The following is a 25,406-nucleotide window of genomic DNA, read 5'->3' as shown; positions in this document are numbered from 1 at the left end:
AAAGGCAAATATATGGGGAAGGCTGAGGCTCAACCACTTAAATAAGCTAGTACAAAGACTAAAACACAAAAAATTGTAAAATCAAGTATAACTACAATAATCAGTAAAGGGATAAACATGAAGATGTAAACTATGACATCAAAAACACAAAGTATGGGGGCTTCCCTGGTGGCGCAGTGGTTGAGAATCTGCCTGCCAATGCAGGGGACACGGGTTCGAGCCCTGGTCTGGGAAGATCCCACATGCCGCGGAGCAGCTGGGCCCGTGAGCCACAATTACTGAGCCTGCGCGTCTGGAGCCTGTGCTCCGCAACAAGAGAGGCCGCGATAGTGAGAGGCCTGCGCACCGCGATGAAGAGTGGCCCCCACTTGCCACAACTAGAGAAAGCCCTTGCACAGAAATGAAGACCCAACACAGCCATAAAAATTAATTAATTAAAACAAAAAACACAAAGTATGGGGGAAGTGAGTAAAAAATGTAGAGCTTTTAAAATGTGTTTGAACTTAAGGGACTACCTGGTTTAAAACAAATAAATAGAGTCATAGATCAACATCTATGAGCCCCATGGTAACCACAAATCAAAAATCTACAACAGATACCCAAAAACAAAAGAGAAAGGAACACAAGCAAAAGAAAAGCATGAAACCACAAAGGAAAAAACTAAAAGAAGAAGAAAAAAACAGGGAAGAACTACAAAAACAACCAGAAACAAGTAACACTAACACTGAAACAGAACTATTCAGCATTAAGCAATACGAATTTTTTTTTAAATTAAAATCTCAAAAAAAATTAAAGTACAATTCTAGCTATTTGCTGACCTCTACATTATATAATGTGAAATGAAAAAGACTTTTTTTTAATTTTACCACCTTACATGGTCAGTATATAATTAATATTCTGACATCAGAGTAGCAACATAAAACAAACATATCAAAGTAAAGTGAAAAGATAATGAGAAGATTTACTGAACGAGTAAGATATTATTGAGAAAAATAAACTGATTATTAAGACAGCCTTGGTTTTACTTACTCTAAAAGAAAATAGAAAAAAGTTAATTACAAGACATTCTGTATCTTTTAACATTGTTTGCTTTATGAAAATCAGTACCAACACAAATACCTGAGAAAAGAATGAAGAATCATATTCATGGGAATCATAACTGATTACACACAATCACTAAGTTTAGGACACACACAGAATATGCTCCTTTCAATTGTTGACCAGATGTTTAGTATTTTGAAGTAATTTATTAAATAAGACTATTCAAATAGGACAAAGTTTAAGGCAACCAAAATAGGTACTAGTTAACATCAATCTACTCTAATGGCTGACATGCACATAAATAACTTATAATATAGTTTATTTAGGTTGCTCTATGCCAGTTTAACACATTGACACAGTTTGGAAGGTTAGTCAGAAAATAAAACGATCAAGAACTCACCTGCTCTGGGAAGTGGTTTATATAACTCCAAGTACTGCTCCCCATGAAGAACCTACATTAGGGTAAGCAAAATTTTATTAGTAGACTTTCTTTTTCCACAGCTTCTTCTGTGGATACCGTTAACCACAAGTGGCATTTCACTGTCCACACGTTCACGCGACTACTTCCCCCAAACTATCTGTCTCAATTTGACTCCCACTTCTTAATTATATGATTCAGAAATAATCAGTCCCCCAATCTAAAGACTGTCAGCTCTCTAGAATAGAAAAGATACATTTGTGTTCTTTCTTGACATTCATAAATTTTTGTTGACTGATAACTGTGGATTATTTGCCAATGGAGACACTAAACTAGGCGCATTTCCAGTGCTCGTCACTGTGCCTGGAACATAGCAGGTATCCAATAAATATCTATTGAATAAAAATGAACAAATAGGTCAGTACTAGTAAAGTAATTTCAGGTCACACCTGCCAAATACAAATGACACAACCAAAACATTAATATAAATCTTACAACCACATTCAAGTAAAAGCACTGCAATGTCAACATTTCCTTAGTGTAAGAGTAAATACTAAAGACCCTGTGCAACTTCAGAGCCACTTAACCTCAATGTATCAAAGCAAGAATATAAAAATATATGTAGGAATACAATAGGACAGTAAAAACAAAACCTGACCCATATATCCGAATGACCACACTCAACTGCTATGGGACAGTTTAATTCCCAGTCTTCCTCAGAACCCAGAAGGGAAAAAGAAAAGGGGTGAGGGTAGTGATGGGAGGACAAATGAAGGACTGCCTCACTATCATACGACCTGGAAGCTCAAGGTTAGGAAGACTGGGATTCAAATCCCAAGACGGCTATCATTCCCAGTGACAGATTTTGAACACTATTCATGATTTCCAACTACTTCCAACTCTGAGGAAGAATTCTGAAACATTTACTTTAATTGTTTGTACTGACATTACCCAAACAGAAGAACTGTATGCAACAAATACCATGGGAGAGTGACTAAAACAACAAACTGCCTGGCATCTATTTCTTGCCTCCCTCCCAACTTCATCGAATACTTCGATAAAATAACCATAGATTCTCATAGACTCAGAGCAGCAATGAGCTAATCGATCCTCCAGTAAATGGGTTCTCCAATCAGTCAAAATCACAGAAATCAGTTCAAAAGTCTATGATTCAACAGTTATCAACTGGACTCATGGCCTGACCCTCACTTCAAGAAATAAAATAACCCCAAAGCCTTCTCACAATTGTTTGCTCCTCCCTTCTTGAAACCATTTATTCACTTTGCTTCTCAAATACCACACTCTCCTGATACGCCTCATACCTCACCAGCCACTCCTTCCCAGTCTCTCTTGCTCACTCCTCCTCATCTCTTCCACCTCTCACCTCTCACCAAACTCAGGCTTTTCTCTACTTACATTCACACATGGGTGATTTCACCCAGCCTCATGTCTTTAAATCTCACTTAAATGCTACGAATCCCAGTAGGGCCTCCCCCGCAAACTCTAAACTCACATATTTAACTGCCCACTGTATATCTCCACTTGAATGTAGAATAGGCATCTCAAATCTGTCTAAAACCAACTCCTGATCATCCCCACCTTAAAGTAACTGTATATATCTATTTTATTATACATAGTAATATATCATATGTAACTACTATACATGTTAAATACATTGTACATAATTAATTCTAAATATATGGGTATATATGCATATATATCATCCCAGTTAACCAGACCAAAAACCTTCCTCCTTGACTCCTCTTTCTGTCCATGCATATCCAGACTAGTGCTGGAATTACCATAATCAACTCCAAACTGGTTTCCCTGCTTCCATGCTTGGCTCCCATAAATCTATTCTCCACAGAGGAGCAAAAATGAGCCTGTGAGTGAACATAGCCAGATCATACCACTTCTCAGTTCAAAGCACTACAAATGGTCTCCCATGTTAATCAGAGTGTGAGCTGAAATTCTTACGATGACTACAAGGCCCTCTTCTCCTACCACTGCCCCCTTGCTCATTCTATAGCTGTATCAACCCCCTTGCTGTTCCAAAAACAAGGTAAGTATGCACCTGCCTCGGGGCCTTTTACACCTGTTCTCTCTGCTTCAAATATTCTTCACTCTTGCTCCTTCATCACTATCGTCAGGTGAGGATTATCATACCCACTTTATAGATAAGGAAACTGAAGCTTAGAGAAGTTATTTACCCTTGGTCAAATAGCATGTAATGGCAGAGAGAGAATTAATAACATTATGCCAGGGTTATGGACAGTACATAATTATTGTTGTCTTCTTTTTGCTTGCCTTTTCAACTAACTCTCTACCCTTTTTTTCTTTTTAAGAAAAATCAAAAGACATGCTAAATCTTTATCCTTGATTAACCACTATAAACTATTGTATTAAGACACCATACACACACACACACACACACACACACACACACACACAGCATGTGACATTTACCAATCATACTTAAAGAAAGAGAAGAAGAGCTAAATAAAGGTTTCTTATTATGCATACCTTTGCCAAGTTGACTGAGAGCCCAGGAATCTCTGCTAATCCTCCACCCATTATAGATTTCTGAGCTAGAATAACTCCAAAGGTAGGCAAACAGGAGAAATCAGAACTCCCTTCATAAATAAATTTCAAATCTTTCGGTTCCTTGATAGATGCTCCCACTCCAAGGGCATACATAATAGTGTCCAGTTCCGTATAAGAAGAAGAAAATGGAGGAAGTTTATGGCCAATAGCTCCAGCCTATGGAACAATTGTAGAAAGTTATTTTTTTCACTGATATTCTTGTCAAATCTTTAAATTTCTGACTTTTCAAACTATTAACTGCTACATACTTAGCTTTGTGAATAGAATGTCATTTTAGTAAATCTGATAGGGTATCATAATTGTTTCACTATATTTTTTAAAGAAAATCAATTATAATGTATGGAAAAAGACTTCATTTACAAATAAGTACTTTTTTCTTGCCCGCTTCTTGCTAACAGATAGTATATCTCATTTTCAACTTCCCTGTCTCTGATGATGGAAAAGCCTATTAATACAGTGACTGTTAGCTACTCAAAATTACAAAAAATAAAAAACTTATTATAAACAGGGATAATGAATGGCTCTATAAGATCTATTTTATAAAAGTCAGTATAAACAGATGAGCAAAACACTGCTTAATGCTTGTAAATCAGACTCCCTCATAATGGTTTTGGTTATAATTAGATTTTACTGTAAGCTCCTACCCAGGACTGTCCTTTATCTAATTGGATATCGTATTTTTCTATTTAGTGATGACATGCCTAGCTAATTTGTGAAGCATATGTTAGGTTATAAAAGAATCATGTCCAATTTTTGATCACTTTCATTCTAAAGCAAGAGTCAGCAAACAACAGCTGAGAATTAAGAATGGTTTTTACATCTTTTTAAGAGTGGCCTAAAAAAAGAAAAAGAAGGTTATGTGTCAGAAACAGTACGTGGTCCATAAAGCCTAAAATATTTACCATCTGGCCCTTTACCAAAAAAGTTTGCCAACCCCTACTCTAAAGTAAAATCAAATTTATAAACTGATCATATTCTCAGGGTTACAATTAGATTGTTTATTTCATCACTATGTCTCCCCTGAGTCACAAAACACCACAACTTAATGTGTCAAATGACTTATTTCTTACTATTTATGCACTATAATTTTTTTTTAAAAAAAGAAGTACTGGAGATAGTTAATCAGCAAACTTCACAAGAGCTATAACCACAGCTCTATTAGAATTTCTGACACAATGGGAGACTTTTTACTTGCAGCCATGTTGAAATATTTCCAAAATACAATCTATCAATGCTTTTCCTTAAAAGAAATGACTCAAAAGAGGCACTAAGTTAAATATCCTTTTCTAAAGAGTTAGAAAGTGACTGAAGGACGATTATCAAAAATGCTCCAAAAAACAAAAAATACACTTGTTTATTACACTGAAGAAGAGAAAGTAAAAGAAGTTACATTTAATATTTTAGCTTTATGTTCATTCAAATTTTATAAACATTCAGTACATATTCTATAAAGTTTTATGGTCACTCACCTTTCCTATTTAACAATAAATTAATAGCTTGGAAAAGCATTTTTTGCATAAAAGAAAAGAAAAAAGAAAAAAAGGAAAGAAAAGAAAAAGTCTCCAGAGAAGGCAAAGCGTTAGGCTTTCTCTTCCACTTACAAATCCTGATGTAGCTGTTGATGTCACATTACTGGTATGATTTGCCGAAACTCCTCCATCTGAATCTATTTTATTTAGAGCTTCAATTATACCGCCAATTGATTCTAAAAAAAGGAATAAATAACAATAATAATGCTTTTTTCCATCAACAGACGAATGGATAAAGATGTGCTACATATATACAATAGAATATTACTCAGCCATAAAAAAAGAATGAAATAATGCCATTTGCAGTGACATGGATGGACCTAGAGATTGTCATACTGAGTGAAGTTAAGTCAGAAGGAGAAAGACAAATATCTATGATATCACTTATATGTGGAATCTAAAAAAATGGTACAAATGAACTTATTTACATAACAGAAACAGAGTTATAGATGTAGAAAACATACTTATGGTTACCAAGTGAGAGGGAGACAGGGAGGGATAAATTGGGAGACTGGGATTGACATATACACACTACTATATATAAAATAGATAACTAATAAGAACCTACTGTATAGCACAGGGAACTCTACTCAATACTCTATAATGACCTATATGGGAAAAGAATCTAAAAAACAGTGGAGATATATATATATATATATATACGTATAATGGATTCACTTTGCTATACAGCAGGAACTAACACAACATTGTAAATCAACTATACTCCAATAAAAATTAATTAAAAGAAAAATCAGTCCCACTAGGGTGTGGGAAGAGCATTTGCATATGTGAAATATCTAGCCAGTTATTTTACAGTGCTATTTAAATAGTGACCTACAGGACAAACTTCCAGATTTTTCCTATATAGTTGAACTATATTTCATTTGTACTGAAAAAAATTTTAAATCATGAATGATTCAAGTCAATCAACTTCAGGATAAATAAGGATGAACGAATTGAATTTTCTCTTTAGGATCACTGGAATTTAAATAAGACAGAGTGCTTTGGTAAACCTATTACATAAAGATCATAAAAGCATCATCTTTCAAATATCCTAAAGAGCTAATATTCTCCTGGTGAAATCCAAATAAATGTAAGCTATTTCCAAAAAAAAGAAAAAAAAAAAGCTTTAGTTACTAAGAAAAGCTACAATGCTTTAGACAATCATTCCTATAACATCCAGCAAGCCTGCTGCAGAACCTTCGCTGGCATTCATGAACTGACTGTATGATGTCAGGCTATTGCAGGAAAAAATCGTGAAAGACTCTGAATAGACCAAAGATAACTGGGTGTTTCCAACATACTCTCTCCATGTTATGATTCCAAAGAGGCTCTGAGCTTTGCAAAGTCTTTGAGTGATTTTACAACTCTGTAAAGTTGGATCCTTGTCCACAGATGTGCCATTTCCATCTGGTGGACGGACAACTAATTTTCCTTCTCTCCCCACCATCACTCCTCCTCCAGGATGGAACAATGTCAAGATTACCCCCCAGGTCTCTGTACAGGTAACTGCTCAGAAAATATTACTGAAAATTCTTCCAGAGAAAACCACCGTTATGACCAGTGACTACGGACAGAATTCAGAAGCTGCTATTCTGGGGTCTAAAAGGTTAATAAAGGAGATTCACAGAGTATCCACATATGCCATAAGGTTCCAAAAGCTCTGGGACCTTTCTAACAAACCTTAGATATACGGGCCTCCTTCTAAACTCAGACAAAAACTATAACTAAACTACAGAATGTGAGATGACCAGGGCTCTCTGCCATTCCTGGTGACACTAGGTAGGTTTCTTGCCTACCAATCCTCCTCTTACCACCCCATTTAGGCTGCTGCCTAGATGGGAGGCTATTTAACTGAAAGTAATCTCGGTACAGGCTGGCGGTACTGCACTCAAAGACAGACCACCTGAGTTAACTCTTGGCTCAAACACTGAGAAAGCTTGGGCCACTTACTCAGCTTTTCTGGGATTTAGTTCCATCATCTGTAAAATGAGAATGATAAAATGGGTGCTTGGAAAGTCGTGATTCTACAGAAAGTGTAAGATTTTTTTTCTAACTGTACTTCAAATACTAGGGGTATCTTTTCATTTATAACTATATAATTCATTGTTAGCTTTTTCTTTATATTAGTCTAATACTTTTAAGGCAATAAAATGGAATTCTGACCTCAGAGAAGAGTTTTTAAGATATTTCTTCCTTTTTCCTTTTCCTAATTTTCATTGATAGGTGACTGCTATTCGGAGACTAAATTTATCTCAAATATCAAAAAAAAGAATACAGAAAATGCTACCACTAATGACATAACAATCATGTTATCCTCTGATTGAGAAAAGTACAATGAATATTTCAGTGAGTGTACCAGCAGACAGGAAAGTAACATTGGGATTAAAAAAAAAAAAGAACAGTCATTTTTCAGATATATTCTTCTATCAAACATTAAATATAATACTAGGAAGGGAAAAAAAAAGATTTTTCTGTAAAATAATCCTGATTCATGATCCTTCCCAGAAAGGTCCTTTAAATTTCATATACTATATACATATGTGAGTTATACTAGAAAAAATAATGTGACTTTTATTGGCCATCTCTTCCTGTGGCATATCATAGATGATTCAATAATTCAAGGTAACAAGCATTTACTAAATCCTTTCTATGAGTTCAGCACTATACTAGCACCAAATACAAAAGGACATACAAGATACATTCTCTGCCTCCAAAGGAACTTATTATGCAGCTAAGAAACCACACACTTATGAAACAAAAGCAGTGGAAAGCAGTCATGATTAGACGCTCAAGTTGTAAGAGTTCAGCTAAGAAAGAGATCAATGAAGCCCAGAATATCTGGGGAGGTTTTGTTGAACATCTGGGGCTTGAGTTTTTCTAAAGAAGCACCGAGATTAGCAGAGGTGATAAAAGGAATAAGAGGCATCTTAGAAAGGCAGAGAAACAGTAGCAAAGACAAAGTGCTAAAACAAAGCAAAATCTATTCACTAGAGAGAAAATACCTAAGCCTAAATAATATAAGACTTAAATAAACTTTTGTGGAAATAAAGAAAAATCAGGTCAGATAAGGAGCATGTGATTAGATAAGGCAAGACTTTGAAACCAACCACCAGATGGGGAATAGATGCATTGAGCACAAATGGGTAAACACCTCCTACCATCCTCTCAATCACACATATACCAAAAAATCAGGATCATAAGAAAACTGAAAAACTGACAGTGGGAGTAACACACATACCTTAAATTGGAGAGTTCTAATACCTACTGGAGCAGAAAATGTGCTCTAGATGATTTGAGCATCTAAGTTATCACAATTAAGAAGACAATTCCATAAGAGAAGAGAATGCTTTGTTGCCTCTGATTCCCCAACCAGGACTGAACTGACTTGGGACTCTTTACCTTGAATTCTCTGAGGCTTGGTGGCATTATCAAAGTCACAGATCTTCGTCCAGTTAGCCTTCACCGCCTCAGGAGTCATTGGCTGAGTCCTCTGTCTTACAATGGCTCCAAGGGTCCGCTCCCATCGTACTGGTTATAGAAACAAAACTAAGATACTGAACACATAGTTTAAGAGGGAGACAGAAAGCAGAATTCATGAGTCCCCTGAATTTTTTTTTTTAACTTCAAGAAAAATGGAATTTGGAAAAAAGATTCTAACTTCTAAAGATTTTTACTACAAATTTTTTTTTAAAAGAATAACAAACCCATTAGGATGTCAAATTTCTTTTTCTAATATTTGAAGCTGAAGGGAAAACCTCTCCCTCCTCTGACTATGCCAGATACTACTAAAGGTAGGATGAAATGCTGGATCAGAAAGTTAAATTATATATAATCACACCAAAAGACTGTCTTCATCACCACAGATCACTTAGATAATACACTTTAAGGTAACAGAACAGAACAGAGCTTTGTTGAATAGCAAACTGAAAACTAGTGGTGATAACAGGCCAAAGACTCCAGATAATCAAATTAATATATCAGACAACCCCACATAATTCTCCCGTTTCCTCCCTTTGCTCTTCCTCCTTGTCCATGGGAAGTCAACTAGATTGCCCAGATTCACAAAAATCATCATTGCTGCATAAGTTCCATGAAGATAATTTTTAACATTGTGTCTTTTTTAAAAAGCCTGAGGAATAAACAGAACCTTATTTAAACAGAATGGTCAGACTTTGATGATTACTAAATTGAAGATTTGTCCTGGGGAATGACAGAAGCTTCTAGAGATTTCTTATTGATAAAGTCCCATATACAGCTTTTATTGCAACAACTGACCTTCCTTTCTTAAAAGATGTCATAAGACACTTAAAAATGTTTGAATAAGTTACTTCATAACTTAGAGAACAGTCATTAATAATATTCTACAATATGTTGTAACAATGTCATCCAGTAATGGCAGCCTTTTAAATAATTCAATTAATTTTGATACCAGCATCCAACTGAAAACTTGAATTGGGATATTGGAATGTTCACAATTTTTTTTAAACACCATAAAGTAATTATCCAATTTGGAGCTCACAAGGTTTAAGAACTGGGGGAAAAGAGGATTTAAGCCAGATGAATTTACTGTTGGGCTGAAGGAGAATAATTTCTACAGATCAGCTGCAATTTCTCTTCTAGAAAGCTGTCCAGTGTGATTCCCCACTGTCTCCTTCTGATGTCTCATGCTCCAAGGAAGAAAAGAATCACTGAGAGAATTGGAGAACTTGCCTAGGACAGAGCTCTTCCCATCTTCAAAAAACGCCCTCCCTCCCACTCACTACTCTGCTGAACAAGCATGTGGGGTGCCGGAGACATGGGAAGACAAACATCAATATAAAGAGAGACTGTGCTGTCTGAAGAAACAGCCGGTTCTGAATAGGACAGGACAAATATTGAATAAGCACTGCTAATAGGAAAAAAACTGAAAAGATCCTTGAAAATACCACAGGCCTGCAGGACAACTTCCATGTTTTAGAAGACCTGTTGCTATAACAATGTTTGAGTTTGATTATGCGTGCACTAAATCCAATGGTTCGGCATTTGACAAGGTCTTTACCCAGCTCTACCTGGATATGCAGGTTTAAAGATATGAAAATAATGTATGGCAAACCAAAAACCAAAAGAGACTTACATTTTCCAATCCATCCTGCTCCAACCTACCAAAAAGAGGAGGAAGAAGTTATACCATCTAATGTGAAATTACTAATAGAATTTTTTATGAAATTAACAAAACAGGCAGCTATCTTTTTACGAGTATCAGAATGCTAGATGACAATGGATGAAAATAATGCAGCTCTACAAAAGTCCGTTGGCCGGCATGACTTTGCACTATTCATGTTATCAGAGTAGAAAAATAAAGCAACACAATATAGCAGAAATGCATGTAGTAGAAAAGCATGACTTTGCACAGAAACCAAGGTGCGATACCAGTTCTTCTACAGACTAGCTGTCTGATTCCTAGTCAAATTATTTGACTTCCCTAAACTCAAGATTCCCCTTATATAAAATCAGGATAATAATACACTCTTCATGAATTAACCATGAAGGTTAAACAATATAAATACCAAATTTGCCCAGCACATCACTTGAAATACATGTCCTTCTAGAAAGACTTAATGAATAAAAAAAAATAAAAAGCAAAGAAAAATAAAGCCAGGATTTGACTTAATGAACTACATTTACTCATTTTAATGAAACATCTTTATATAGAAATATGGCAAATGACCAAATACATTAATCACCGTACAGAAAGATGGTATTTTTTCTAGAAGCCATTCAAGGAAATCCTCAGAAGAAAATGTCTGATGTAAGAAAATCTGTTTGTCATATCTTCAAACACCACAACTACAGTGTTCCACATGCATATAACAGAAGAAACTGTACCAGCAGACAGCACACTTCTCAGTGGCTCTACGGTCAAGGGTATGGCTTTTTAATCACTCATTCCTTTACGTATATTAACAGGACAATCGGCCTTGATGCTGTCAGAGTAGTTAAAGTGGCAGTGGTACTGATAACAGGCAAAAAAATATCATCTTTTATCATATTTGGGGAGTGAAGCAACAAGCTGCAAACTCCTCGCAGGTGCTAGAAACGACAGCTCCAGTCGATCCAAAATATCTCTATCTGCCACTCTAGATATCTATCAAAACTTGGCAAACAAAGTGTCAATTTACATTTAAGGTTTAAGGTTTAAGTCAGGATATTACACACCGCTCTTACTGTATTTTGTACTCAGTCTCACACAGCAAATGTCCCTTACTAAAACTGTTCACAATATAGTAAAATAAAAGAACAACATACAAAACTTCATCTACAGCATTATCCTAGTTATCTGTGTATGTCTGGGTATGTGTGTAAATTGTATACCTAAAAAAAAAAGACTATTCGTGTAAAATGCACATCTAATAAAAGACTGGAAAAGAATATCCATAAAAATATTAATAGGAGTTATCTCTCGATAGTGGTAATGTGGGTGATTTTTATTTTCCTCTATATACTCCCCTATATATTTGAAGTTTTCTACAAAAAGCATATATTATTTTTGTTCACAGAATTAATAACAAATATAAATGTAAAAGACAAAGAATTTTTGTTTAATTCCTTAATGAGATAAAAGATAGGCAGACCAAATTTTGAGCTCCACATGGCTTGATATTATTAAATTTCTCTTCTGTAAATCTAGAGTTGGAAAGTTCTTTCCACCTCTAATTTTCCACAATTCACAATCAACGACTGTGATTAAGAAAGCAGAGGTGCCTATCTCTGCATAGACATGTGTAGACTGTTTTTCATTTACTAAACAGCTTTTTATTCAAATAAATCAGGCTAATATATCATTCACTTCAAACTGAGCCAGGTAATTTTGCTACCAAGAAATATCTTTGGATGTCATGTATTCCGCATGCAACAGGTTTATTATTATATTACCACAGAGAATCAAATAAAGGGGGGTGGTCTAAAATATAACAGTTTATGCTAGAAAAGAAAAAAGAGATCAAACTCAAATGAGGACCAAAAAATATATAAATCAGCATAAGGAAATCTAAAGGGACTTTGATTATAGAGTGAAAACTGAACCTCACTGGATGGTAGGATTATGTGCGGTTTTTATTTTTATAGCAAACATGTAAAGCTTTGCGATAGGGAAACACAGCAAAGTTTATTTTTAAAGTTAATACAAATAATAAGTTGTGTTTACTGATCTATCATACCCAGACTGAATTCCTGCTATACTGATATAATAGTTAAAATTGAGGGGTGACTGCTAGGTAGGCTAAGAGTTTAAAAATATGATCTCCAGTTCTCACAACAAAACCCCAAGAACACTAAAACTCAGGGAGGTTAATCGGTACAATATTCCAGCGAGCCAGCAATTACCAGAGCAAGAAATCAAAACCTGGCCCGGCTGACTTTAAACCATCACCTCTGTCCTTTCACTTTACTACTCAGCACCTCTAACCAAATGAGACTTTCTGTATCTGACTAAACACATCAAACCAGCCAGTCACATTTTCATTTGACAAGAATATCAGAAATGAAGAACTAGGGAAGAATAATTTACAAAGTTGCTGTTACTTTCTCAAAAAAGGACATTAGTCATACTTGTTCCTTAATTATAACATATACATAATATTAAAAAATATACAAGTGATACCAACTGATGCAGATTTTTACAAATGTGAACAATTGGAAAATACTAATTTTTGAATCATTTTTTATATTTAATTACACAAATATTGCTTTGGGAGAAAGTGCAAAGGTGCAGAATACCTCAAACAAGCCACCATTTTCCTCACAACTCTCATGGCAAAGCCAAAGGACCAGGGGTGCCACGTAATCTGGCTTCAGAGCTTCCAGAAGATCTGAAATAAATAGCCAAAAAAAAAAAAAAAACTATCAATAAGAATATACATATTCAATCAATCATTTTACTTTCTGAAAATTCCTCACTTATAAAATTATAGGTTCAGAGACTTTTTAAATAAATAAGAAAAAAATTAGATATACATAAATAATTAGTATTAACATCCAAGGCTTTTAGAAGAATCTTTTCATCCCAATGGAGACATTCAGGCTTCTAACATAGAAGGCATCAGATATCCCCTTCCAAGATGGGTAACGTACTGTTTAGAAGACAAGTTAAAGCTGCCTTGGCAAAGACTGGTGAGCAAAGGCATACATAGCATAATGAACTTAGGTACCATTCATTCCCAAAACTATTTTGCTCTCCCAGAAGCTAGAAAACTACAAAACAGCCTTGACAACTGTAATGGCAGTAAGATGATGTAAAATGGACCTTGCAACCGTGACTGATGAGTCACAAAGTGTAAGAAATATTTTCCTGTTGCATACCTTCTGTGAGCAACTTAACAGAGCAGAAAGGTACTACACAAGGAGCATGAACACCTAGATTTTACTGCTGGCCCTGCCATGTAGGCAATTTAGGGCATTGAGCACAGCACTCAACTCTCTTGGACGTGTGTCTGCATCTGTAAGATGGTAATTAAAATGTGTTACCTGCCTATTCTACTAAGTTGTTGCAAGGCTCAAATGAGACACGATTTGTAAATACATCTTATAATCTTTAAAGAATCAAATAAATGTAAATTTTAACTGTGAAGGGACAAAATACAGTTTTATATTTTAAAGTGACAAAGATGACATTTACAGTCCCTGTAAATTAAAGAGCAGCTCTAAGAACCTTTCACTTTACAGTATTCCTGACCCCAGAAACTGTGAGATAATATATACTCGTTGTTTTAATCCACAAAATTTGAAGTAATTTATTACACAGTAGTAAATAACAAATACAGCTTGGGAAGTTAGTTCATGGGTATTCATCCTAAGATTATGTTTCATTTCATGTAAGAAACATGTAAGTCACATACATGACTTTCCATTTTTCAAATATATTTCAAAGGGGGAAATGAAATTGCAAATGTCTCCACACATTACTCATAACACCTGGTTCTTTAACAAATAATTCCTTTGACAGCCTGTAAGTTAATATTTCAGAGGAAAAGAGGAAAAACGCTGAGGCAAAATAAACTTTAGGCTTTTTCTAAACTATAAAAAAGTAATAAATACCAAAATTTAAAATAACAGGAATTCAGAATCTGAAGGGCTTTTAAAAATGATCTGTAACAACTCTCTTCCTTTACAGAAGAGAAAGCAGGTCCAGAAAGATTAAATTATTTGTCTAAAGTAGATCTTATTCTCCAAACATCTTTCACTAGGGTTTGGTGGGCATAAAAGATACTACATTAAACAGTGACCTAACATCTCTAGAGGTCAAAATTAATGGAAGCTACATTCCCAAAGGAAAGCAAATTTAAAAGCTAAAGTTTTCAATATTTTCTTGGAAACTTGCTGCTTCCCCAAGAAAGTCTACAGCCAATGGCAAAAAGTGACTAAGGTAGGAGTCTAGCACAGAAATGATAAGCATAAAATTCTAAATAGTGGTTATCTCTTGGCATGAAGCAGAGGAACAGAATAGAAGGTATAAAGTTAGATGCAAGTAATGTTCCAATTCTTGGGTTGAGCAGTGAGTTCATGACTATGCATTACATTTTGATGCTTTACTTCTTGCCAGTAACCTACACTGTTGTGCATATATATGTAGCATTATACTTAAATAATCCAGTTCTTTAACAAGAATTCCTTCAATAAGATATGAGAGTATAAAGAGTTTTTAAAATAAGGGACTTTTTTAAATGGCCCTGTTGACAAAAGAAAAGGAAAGAAAAATTAGATCTCAGGTACAAATAGCTATTCTACACTAAAGCCAACCGGTTAGGCACAGCTCTTAGGAAAAGCTAGCAAGTACATACTTGGTATTACAAATCCCAAGTTCTAAAATGAATGTTAGCTCAAACGTGGAAAGTAAAATGGTACTGTGAATAAGCATTTGTAAGCCATGAAGCAGCTAATTCTAAAGTAATTTCACTCATCAATTGTTTTGTACTGTTTCACAGAAACTACTTTTAAAGTATTATAGATATTTTCTTTTTAGAAATATCTTAAAATCAGGAGTATCAAAAACCATACAGTTTTCCACCAGTCAAGTATTCTATTTCTTATATTACTAAACAAATAAGCATTGGCTCTCAATCATACATGCAAATTTGTAAATTTAAAACTTTATATTTCATGTTTTCAAAGAACAAAGTTGGAAGACTCACATTACCTGATTTCAAGACTTACTATAAAACTATAGTAATCAAAACATCATGGTATTGGTAAAAGGACAGGCCCATAGATCAATACAACAGAACAGACAATCCAGAAATAGACCCACACATACATACGTGGTCAACTGATTTTCCACAAAAGTGCAAAGGCAATCCAAATCAAGAATGAGGAATAGTCTTCAGGACAAATGAACTCGCAGTTTCTTCAACAAATAATTGGCACTTTTTCAAAAAGGAGAATGAACTATCATATGTTAAATAAAACTTAAGAGATACAGTAACAAAACGACTGTGAACCTTGTTTAGATCATTGTGGAATAAACTAACTCTAAAACGATATTTTTTAGATAACGAGGAAGTTTTCATATAAATTTGGTATTAGACAATGTTAATGAATTATTTTATTTGGTGTGATATTGGCATTGTGCTTATAATGTCCATATCTGTTAGAGACACATTTCCAAGTATTTATTAGGTGAAATGCAACATCTAAGATTTGCTTTGAAATGTTACAGAGAAAAAGGGAGAGGGTAACAAAATAAATAAATCAATAAGACAAAATAATTTTGAAATATGCCCAGAGCATTCTGTTCTTCTTAACAAAGGCCTATCCTCAAGGGAAGCTACCAGAGCCTTATTTGACCTAAGGGAAGAGCAATTAGACTAGTGGAACCCCTCTAGCCTTCCTGTCTCAAATAAGGGGAGAAAAAAAAAAAGGCTAAAAAACTCTACTGAAGGTCAGAGTCCAGAGACTTTGACCTGCTAAAAAACTTGCGGATTTAATCATAAGATTATAGAACACTTCCCCTCGCCATAATTTACAGCCACTTCAACAGGCCTCCAGTATAACAACAGTGGATTACAACTGAGAGAGCTGCAAACACAAAGAGTACCTAGGGAAACCCAAAGACAACAGGGGACACAAAAACAATGACAAAGAGGAAAATGTAGCCTCTGACACCGACAGCTACAGCAATCAATAAACGCAACCTAACTCCTAGCCAGATAAACATGAAACTTCACAATAAAGCTCTGTATACCACACTTCCCCTTTCTACTACCCCAATACATCATGTTCAGTTTTCAACAAAAATTTCAAGGCATGCTAAAAGACAAGAAAAGTACAGGCTGAGGAGACAAAGCAAGCCTCAGAACCAGCTTGAAATGTAGCAGAGATTTTGGAATTTTCAAACTAGGAGTTTAAAATAACTGTGATTAACATGCTAAGGGCTGTAATGGAGAAAAGTGGACAACTTACAAGAACAGATGACTACTGTAAGCAGACAGAAGGAAATGCTAAAAAAATCAAAAGGAAATGCTAAAAAACAAAAACAATGTAACATTTTGAAATGAAAAAAGAAAAATCACTAAGCTTGATTTGAATATATGTCAATAGAAACTTCCCAAACTGAAATGAAATGCAAAGAGAAAAAAGGACAAAAAAATAAAAGGGAATAGAATATCCAAGAACTGTGGTATAATTACAAAAGATATATTGAGACTTCCCTGGTGGCGCAGCGGTTAAGACTTCACGCTCCCAATGCAGGAGGCCCGGGTTCAATCCCTGGCCAGGGAACTAGATCCCGCAACTAAGAGTTTGCATGCCACAACTAAGAGTTTGCATGCCACAACTAAGAGTTTGCATGCCACAACTAAGGAGCCCACGTGCTGCAACTAAGGAGCTTACAAGCCACAACTAAGGAGCCTGCAAGCTGCAACTAAAGGGGCCCACCTGCTGCAACTAAGACCCAGCCCAACCAAATAAATTAATCGATTAATTAATTAAAATAAAAAGACAGAACAGGCACATAATGGGAATACCAGAAGTAGAAGAAAAAAAGAAAACAACAGAAGAAATATTTTAAGCAGTGATGGCTGAGAATTTTCCAAAGTTAATCACAGATACCAACCACAGATCCAGGAAGCTCAGAAGACCAAGCAGAATATTGCCAAAAATCTACACCTATTATTATGCATACTATATTCAAACTGCAGAAAAAACAAGGAGAAAATCTTGGAGGAACACAGAGGGGAAAAAATACCTTATGCATAAAGAAACAAGGAAAAGAATTATGTCAGACTTTCCTTCAGAAACCATGTAAGCAAAAGAAGAGTGGAGTGAAAGATTTCAGGTGCTGAAAGAAAAAAATTACCAACCCAGAATTCTGTACCCGGTGAAATTATCCTTCAAAAGTGAAAGAGACTAAAGAGAACCAAAAAACAAGCTCAAGACTGGGAAAATATATTTGCAAAACACATATCTGATAAAGAACTTGTTTCCAAAATATTCATGGAACTCTTAAAACTCAACAACAAGAAAACAAAGAACCCCCCCCCAACAAAAAAAAGAAGAAGAAAACAAAGAACCCAATTTAAAAATGAGCAAAAAATAAGAACAGACACATCACCAAGGAAGACAAATAAATGGCAAATAAGCACAGGAAAAAAATGCACAACGTCATAAGTCATTAGGGAACTGCAAATTAAAACAATGAAATACCCTATACACCTATTAAAAGAACTAAAATGCAAAAGACTAACAATAATAAATGCTGGCAAAGATGTGGAGCAACAAGAACTCTCACTGCTAGTAGGAATGAAAAACGATACAGCCATTTTTGAAGACAGTTTGGAAATTTTTACAAAGCTAAAGACAGTCTTACCATACAATCCAGCAATTATCCTCTTTAATATTTACCCAAATGAGTTGAAAACTTACGTCCACACAAAAACCTGCACATGAATGTTTATAGCAGCTTCACTCACAACTGTCAAAAACTGGAAACAATCAAAATGTTCCACGATAGGTGAATGAAAAAACAAATTGTGGCACCTACATACCATGTAATATTATGTAGTGATAAAAAGAAATGAGCTTCAATCCTCCCAGACATTTGGGAAAAAAAGGAGAGGATGAAGAGATGGAACACAGGGGATTTTTAGAGTAAAACCATTCTGTATGATCTATAATCGTAGGTACATAACATCATGCATTTGTGAAAACGCATAAAATCATACAACCTAAAGAGTGAGCCCTAAAGTAAACTATTAACTATAGTTAATGATAATCAATCAGGGACTTCTCTGGTGGTCCAGTGGTAAAGAATCTGCCTTCCAATGCAGGGATGCGGGTTCGATCCCTGGTCAGGGAACTACGATCCCACATGCCGAGGGTCAACTAAGCCCGGGTGCCACAACTACCGAGCTCATGTGCCTCAACAAAAGAGCCAGCGTGCCACAAAATATAGAGCCCACGCACCCTGAAGCCCATGCGCCGCAACTAGAGAGAGAAAACCCACGTGCCACAACTTGAGAAAAGCCCACGCACCACAACGAAAGATCCCACATGCCTCAACTACCCCATGCAGCCAAATAAATAAATAAATAAATAAATAAATAAAAATTGATCAATACTGGTTCATCAACTGTAATAAATGTAGCACACTGATGTAAAACTGTGTGGGAGGAGGAGTATATGGGCACTCTCTTTACTACCTGCTCAATTCTTCTATAAACCTAAAACTGCCCTAAAAAACATAATCTATTAATTGTTTTAAATAATTATTATTATAAACCAGTAAGAATGCTATTACCTCATTCTGTAAAGAAAAAAATGTATGTATGTCTACCTACACAAAGAGAAAGTTTATCTCAGTGTGGTAGAATTATGGGTCATATTTTGTTTGTTTGTGCTTTCCTAAATTTTCTATAATGAACATAAACTACACATAATGCTTTTTTAAATTGCAAGGAAATTTTTTTAGCTACTCAAAAAATTAAATACTTTTACAAAGCTCACGCCACACAGGTATGTGAGGAACAGCATTAAAAAAAAACTAGGGGCTTCCCTGGTGGCGCAGTGGTTGAGAATCTGCCTGCCAATGCAGGGGACACGGGTTCGAGCCCTGGTCCGGGAAGATCCCACATGCCACGGAGCAACTAGGCCCGTGAGCCACAATAACTGAGCCTGCGCGTCTGGAGCCTGTTCTCCGCAATAAGAGAGGCTGCGATAGTGAGAGGCCCGCGCACCGCGATGAAGAGTAGCCCCCACTTGCCGCAACTAGAGAAAGCCCTCGCACAGACACAAAGACCCAACACAGCCAAAAATAAATAAATAAATATTAAAAAAACAAAACAAAAAAAAAAAAAACTAAACTACTTACCATCAGGCAAAATGTTCTGGGTCAACCGTGATCCAGCAGTAGGGGCAATAGTGTTACAATGAATGTTGCTTTTCTCGCCTTCAACCGCAAGACAATTTGAAAGGCCCAGAAGACCCAGCTTTGCAGCACAATAATTTGCCTGGCCAAAGTTGCCATATATTCCTGAAGCCGATGAAGTCATGATGATCCTAAAAGGAAAATCAATCTCTCAACATCATCTTTTCTATATTTTGATACTGTTGCAACTCTAAGCATTTTTTTTTCTTTTTCATTACTATTATACCTGTCAAAAGCAACTCTGTATACTACCATTAGGTTCTTAAAGTCATGATTCATATATCTAAATTAATATAAATAATAAAAGTAATCTCTCAAAATTCAACTGCGAGATTTTATTGTTTTAGAAAGAATCCCTGGTCAGGAGCAAATGAATTCAAGTGTAAGAATGTATATTCATTATGTACTGAAAACAATAAGTATTTATAAACATAAAATAAACTGCCAATTTACAAGTTAAAATTTTAGTAAGAAATATTAGATCATGAAGTTCTAATTCTTTAGTCCTCAGAACTTTGCTCCTTTACCTTTCTCGATAATATTAAATGCCTCATATTAAACAATACCATCTCATAATCTGACCTAATCTCACTTACTCTACTTAGTAGAACAAGTAAATCCTATCATTTACTTTCAGAAACTGCTAGTATCAGGATATACTAGAACTCTCCAATAAGAACAGATACCACACGCAATTTACTTCTAGTAGATGTGTGTGAACCCTAAGTTAACAGGAATAACTTTTATGTTAGAGAGCATGGGGCCACTTACTAGGTCTGCCACGTCTGAGTCACACAGACACAACTATAAGAGTCTTACCGTTCCTAGTTTACAAAGATTAACTCATGTCTGACCAGTGTCAGCCAGTAGAAAACAGCCACTCATCTCTCCCCAGTTGGTCACTGGGCACAAAAAATGATATTTTGGTTAGAGAATAAAGTACTGCTGAATCCTCAATGTTTGTACTGCTAAAATATCAGAGAATATCAGGAGAATCATTAATAATGAAAAGTAGGAGGTGAAAAGAAATACTAAGTTGTCCAGCTAGCTAATCTATGACTGATACCAATGTAATGGGGAGGCATCTTCCAAAACTACATTTAAAAAGCCTGTGCATATCTGAAGGTGTATTTTTCAACGTCAAAGCAATTCTTTTCCTCTGTACATAAGAACCCACATACAGCATCTCCAATCCCCCTTGACAGCCACATACAACTCTACCTTCCAAATTTCTGTTTCTTCATGTGATCCCACGCTGCCCGGGTCACCAGGAATGAGCCCCGCAAATGAACTCTCTGGATGATATCTAAAACAAGAAATTTTTATCATGAATATTGTCAAATTTAGACAGACCTATCTCAGAATCAACATAAGCAAAGACTTACTTATACAAAGATGTTCATTTTATACCTAGCATTCAAAATCAGCTATTGTCACATTGCACTCTGAGTAATCATTTTTGCTTTAGTTCCAGTTACATAACCAATCAATAATTCATACCTATTTTGCCTATAATTTATGATTAGATTATCTAATATATCTAACTTTATCATAAATATAATGCCACCTAAATACGATGCCTATGCACATCTAAGTGCAATGCCATCTTTAATTTTTGCCTATTTTATATAAAAATTCATTAATACAAATAACCAAGAATTTTACATATATAATTGGGACTCAACACAAACGTTAGTTAAAGCATAATCAAAAACCACTCAGTTCTTCATCAAGAAATGTTTATAAAATGTTCAGTATATCCCTAAATCCCTATTTTAACAGGATTTGCAAATGAGTTAGAGAGAGCTGGGGGTCGGGGCGTGGAGGTGTAGGAAAGAGGGGGAGGGAAAGAGGGAAAAAGAGAGACAGAGAAGCCTGCTTTCTGGAATGTCAATCTAATGAACAGACAACTTGAAGGATGATGCAGATAAACAAACAATTCCAGATTTAATCTTACTCTGATGAAACCAGAAGAGGACACACTCCAGCCCCATCAGAGCTCAAAGCAAAGCACCGACTTAAGTCCCCTCTGCCAACAAATTCTATCTTTCTCAGCTCCTTTTTTTCTCCAGTTATTACAAGGGAATTGGAAGCTAAAAGCCTGTCTTTGCTTAATTCTAAGTCAGAAAGATATCTTGCTTCTTCCAAAAGAACTTCTGGCAATATTTCCCAGAAACACACTCTATAAACAATGATGTAATTCATCTCAGTTACCATGCCTGCCACCGTCCCAGCCACCAATGCTTGTTTTAGTTCTGATAGCCAATGAATATAAGTGCAAAAAAGAGCAAACAGGATAAAAAAATTTTATAACTTTGACTGTTCATCATCTAAACTCAATCTTTCCAACATGACATTCCTAATGGAAATTTTTCCTACTTATTAGAAGTTTCAAAATTATATCTAGGTTTTTCCCACCCAGTTCTCAGATCTCCATCGTTTTTAGTGCCTCAGACTCTCTTCCATAGCCTACTCTTGCTCTTGAAATAAGAATCACACAGCCAGACAAGCATGCAAAAGGCTGTTAGAAACAACTAATACTGCAAGAAAACGCTGACAATCTCTCAAAGAGAAAAAGGGAAACAAATGAAAGTCACAAAAGCCTTTTCTTCCAACTGTTCATTTTCAGTTGTAAAGCTTACTCATCACTTATATTAGCAGAAGCAAAAATAGGTAGAAGCAAGTTTTTCCTTAAGTGTGTAAATGTATCAAATATTAGAAGGCTAAATGGATAAGTATGTTCCAGAGAACATATATTTAAAATAACTTACCCCAGTCTTCATCACTTATTCTACCAAAGGAACGGTCCCTCAAAATTCTAAAAAATTGATATTATATATGTTGAGAAGAGAAAGTCAACACTTAAAAAAAGTTTGCATGTACATTACTTTATTGGAAATTTAAAAAGAAATACTCACCCAGCATTGTTGATCACAACATCTACAATATAAAAATATTCAAGTCACAAATATAAAAGCAAGCATATTAATTTGCCTTTGCTTACAACACATTTCTTTCAAAAGTGTTCCCTGCCTCCCCCCCGCCCATGGAAAAGTAGATATAACAGGTTAACAAGTGCTAGCAGAACAAAATTTTATACCTATAGCAAAAAAAAATCTGATTCACAAAAGCACAATAAGTACCCCATTATATCAGTGCTTTCCTCTCAAGTCTACATACCTAAATGTTTCCACCTCTACCTTCTGCCAAAATTCTGTGAGCTTATTCACAGAATTAGCAGTCACACAACTCTTAGGTTCTTAGAACTCAGTGGTAATCGTAAGCCATCCCTCAATTAACTTCAAAATTCACTGGGAAAGTTAAAAGTTTAAAAGATTTTTCCCTGCCACTCAAAAGTCAAAAGCCCAGAAAGGAAACCATTAGAGTTAGAAACTGATGGTCTATCTTCATACATAATTGCATTCTCACTATAAAATAAAAGGCATTGTTTCTTAAGGTTCAACCACCATCTTGTGGCTATTTTCACCTTATGACTTCAAAACTTTGTGGTCTCTATCCCTGTGTCAGACACTATGTGAACATGTCTCTCATAAGCTCAACCAAATATAGCTAGAAAAATATATATGCTAGACCAAAAAAAGGGGGGGGGGGAAACACATTCAAACTACAAAAATTAACATTTTTCAGATTATAAACATGTTGGGCTTATCTGCAGTAGTTTCCCTCTAGTAATTCAAAAACCTTTTACTAACAATGTATGGGACTAAGTCAGGAAAATTAAACAATACATTTGAAATGACTGAAATGCTTCTTAAAAATGAAGATTTTTATTTTATATAATTCATCTTAATTAATTTGCAAGATACTGAATCATTTTAATCTGAATCATTATAATTATCTAAAATATTCCACTGGGTCCTCTATTGCCAAAATACTGATTTATTTTTTATTTTCTAAATATATTTGGGGTATGATTAAATTATTATAAAAAGGAAACAGAATACTTACAAGTTTTTTTAAAGGCTCTTAAAGTACAAAAAAATATAAAACAAACTTAACACATACATGCATAAAAACTGTCACCTCAAGCCCTTTGTGGAATAAGATTAGGGTATGTAAAAAAATTAAAATTTAAAACAAATCTAAAAATTTGATTACCAAAAAAGAGTTTTTAATAAACAAAAGTGAAATAAAAAATATTTCATTAGAAAGGTAGAAGCTGCTCTGTTAGTACCATAAATGCAAAGAAACATTACCTATTCTTCCAAAAGCATCCAGTGCTGTCTTCACAACCTTCTCTCCTGCTTCCACTGAATCTGAGGGAAAGGGAAATTAGGACAAAACTTCAGTAATATCCCTTACAAATGACTTTTAAATTCTGTGGCTCAGAGCACATGACAGATACTATTCATTCAACAGAACTCATTTCCAAGGAAAAAACATTTATATTGCAGGCATGTAACAAACTAAAATATAAATGATACATGTTACAAAAGAAATTTAGTCCCTAAGGCAATCCTTTAACCTACCAAAAAAAAACAAAAAAAGAGAGAGGGGGTAAATGAGAAGTATTTGACAAATAATATCCAAGACACCATGGTCCAACAGAACTTTCTGTGAAGATGGAAATGCTCTATTTCTGCACTAATATGGTAACCACAAACCACATGTGGCTCCTGAAATGTGGCTAGTACGACAAATGGAATAATCTATTTTATTTCATTTCTGTTGAATTTTAAATAGCCACATAAGCACTTCCCCTTAAGGATGCAAATGAGACTTTGAGAGGGAGGGAAGGAGAAGCGTGTTTAACTTGAAAAAGCATGTTCAATTCTGTATCACTACATTTGGAAAACAAACCTACTGTTTTTGTAATACTAACTACAAAAAGTAAAGCTCAATGAAATATTATGGATTTGTTATTTTCTGCTAATCAGCCCAGGAGAAGGGCTCATATCCCCAGAGCTGTGTGTCAAATGGTCAGCTGTCAACTCAACATCACCACTGCCTCTTTCTACTTCCTCTGCAATCACAGGGAGAGCCAGGTCCCTTCCCTGGGACCCATAAGCTCCTGAGTTAGATCTGCCAAAAAGAAATACTCGTTTAAAGGGAGGAAAAGTAGGAAGAGACTGTAAATGCAGGCAATCTTGTGAGCAGGCTGCAGATGTGAGACTGACAGCACATCTAGGTGAGCTCTTGAAAACCACCTGCCACAGGCTGAGATGGTCATCGACAGTCCCTGACATGCACCTGCCCAGACCTTCCAATGGTAAGTCTCTAATTCTTTGTATAAAACCCTTCACACTTGGAAAACCGAGAGGGGCTTCTGTTTTCTTGACTGAATCCTGATTGATACAGGTTGAATATCAAAACTGAGGGGCAGGGAAGAGAGTCTGAAATCTTTATCTTTACAAAATAGGTTTTAAAACCCCAGAAATTTTTTTAAGTTGAAAAC

The 25,406-nt window shown here is 35.4% G+C and overlaps 1 protein-coding gene across 16 annotated transcripts in view; it reads right to left on the bottom strand.

The window, feature by feature from the left end:
• HSD17B4 (hydroxysteroid 17-beta dehydrogenase 4) overlaps positions 1-25,406 on the bottom strand; it is a 191,163-nt gene that overhangs the window by 110,851 nt on the left and 54,906 nt on the right. For 14 of the 16 annotated variants that reach the window (XR_005019412.1, XR_005019413.1, XR_005019411.1 and 11 more), the window contains exons 4-14: positions 24,208-24,267; positions 22,909-22,930; positions 22,762-22,808; positions 21,212-21,296; positions 19,934-20,121; positions 13,351-13,442; positions 10,709-10,733; positions 8,995-9,123; positions 5,665-5,768; positions 3,983-4,219; positions 1,442-1,493 (exon numbers count right to left, since the gene is read on the bottom strand). Coding sequence is in view for 7 of the 16 variants with exons in the window: in XM_036848349.1 (XP_036704244.1) it covers positions 1,442-1,493; positions 3,983-4,219; positions 5,665-5,768; positions 8,995-9,123; positions 10,709-10,733; positions 13,351-13,442; positions 19,934-20,121; positions 21,212-21,296; positions 22,762-22,808; positions 22,909-22,930; positions 24,208-24,267 (1,041 nt within the window). In the remaining 9 variants the exon portion in view is untranslated. Of the gene's footprint in view, positions 1-1,441; positions 1,494-3,982; positions 4,220-5,664; positions 5,769-8,994; positions 9,124-10,708; positions 10,734-13,350; positions 13,443-19,933; positions 20,122-21,211; positions 21,297-22,761; positions 22,817-22,908; positions 22,931-24,207; positions 24,268-25,406 lie in introns of those variants that run through there. The other 2 variants (XM_036848354.1, XM_036848353.1) reach the window with 2 other exon arrangements.

This window comes from Balaenoptera musculus, chromosome 3 (assembly GCF_009873245.2).
Source record: "Balaenoptera musculus isolate JJ_BM4_2016_0621 chromosome 3, mBalMus1.pri.v3, whole genome shotgun sequence".
NCBI classification, from domain to species: domain Eukaryota; kingdom Metazoa; phylum Chordata; class Mammalia; order Artiodactyla; family Balaenopteridae; genus Balaenoptera; species Balaenoptera musculus.
Note: the sequence above shows the minus strand (reverse complement) of the source record. Positions and strands in the feature narration are given on the sequence as shown.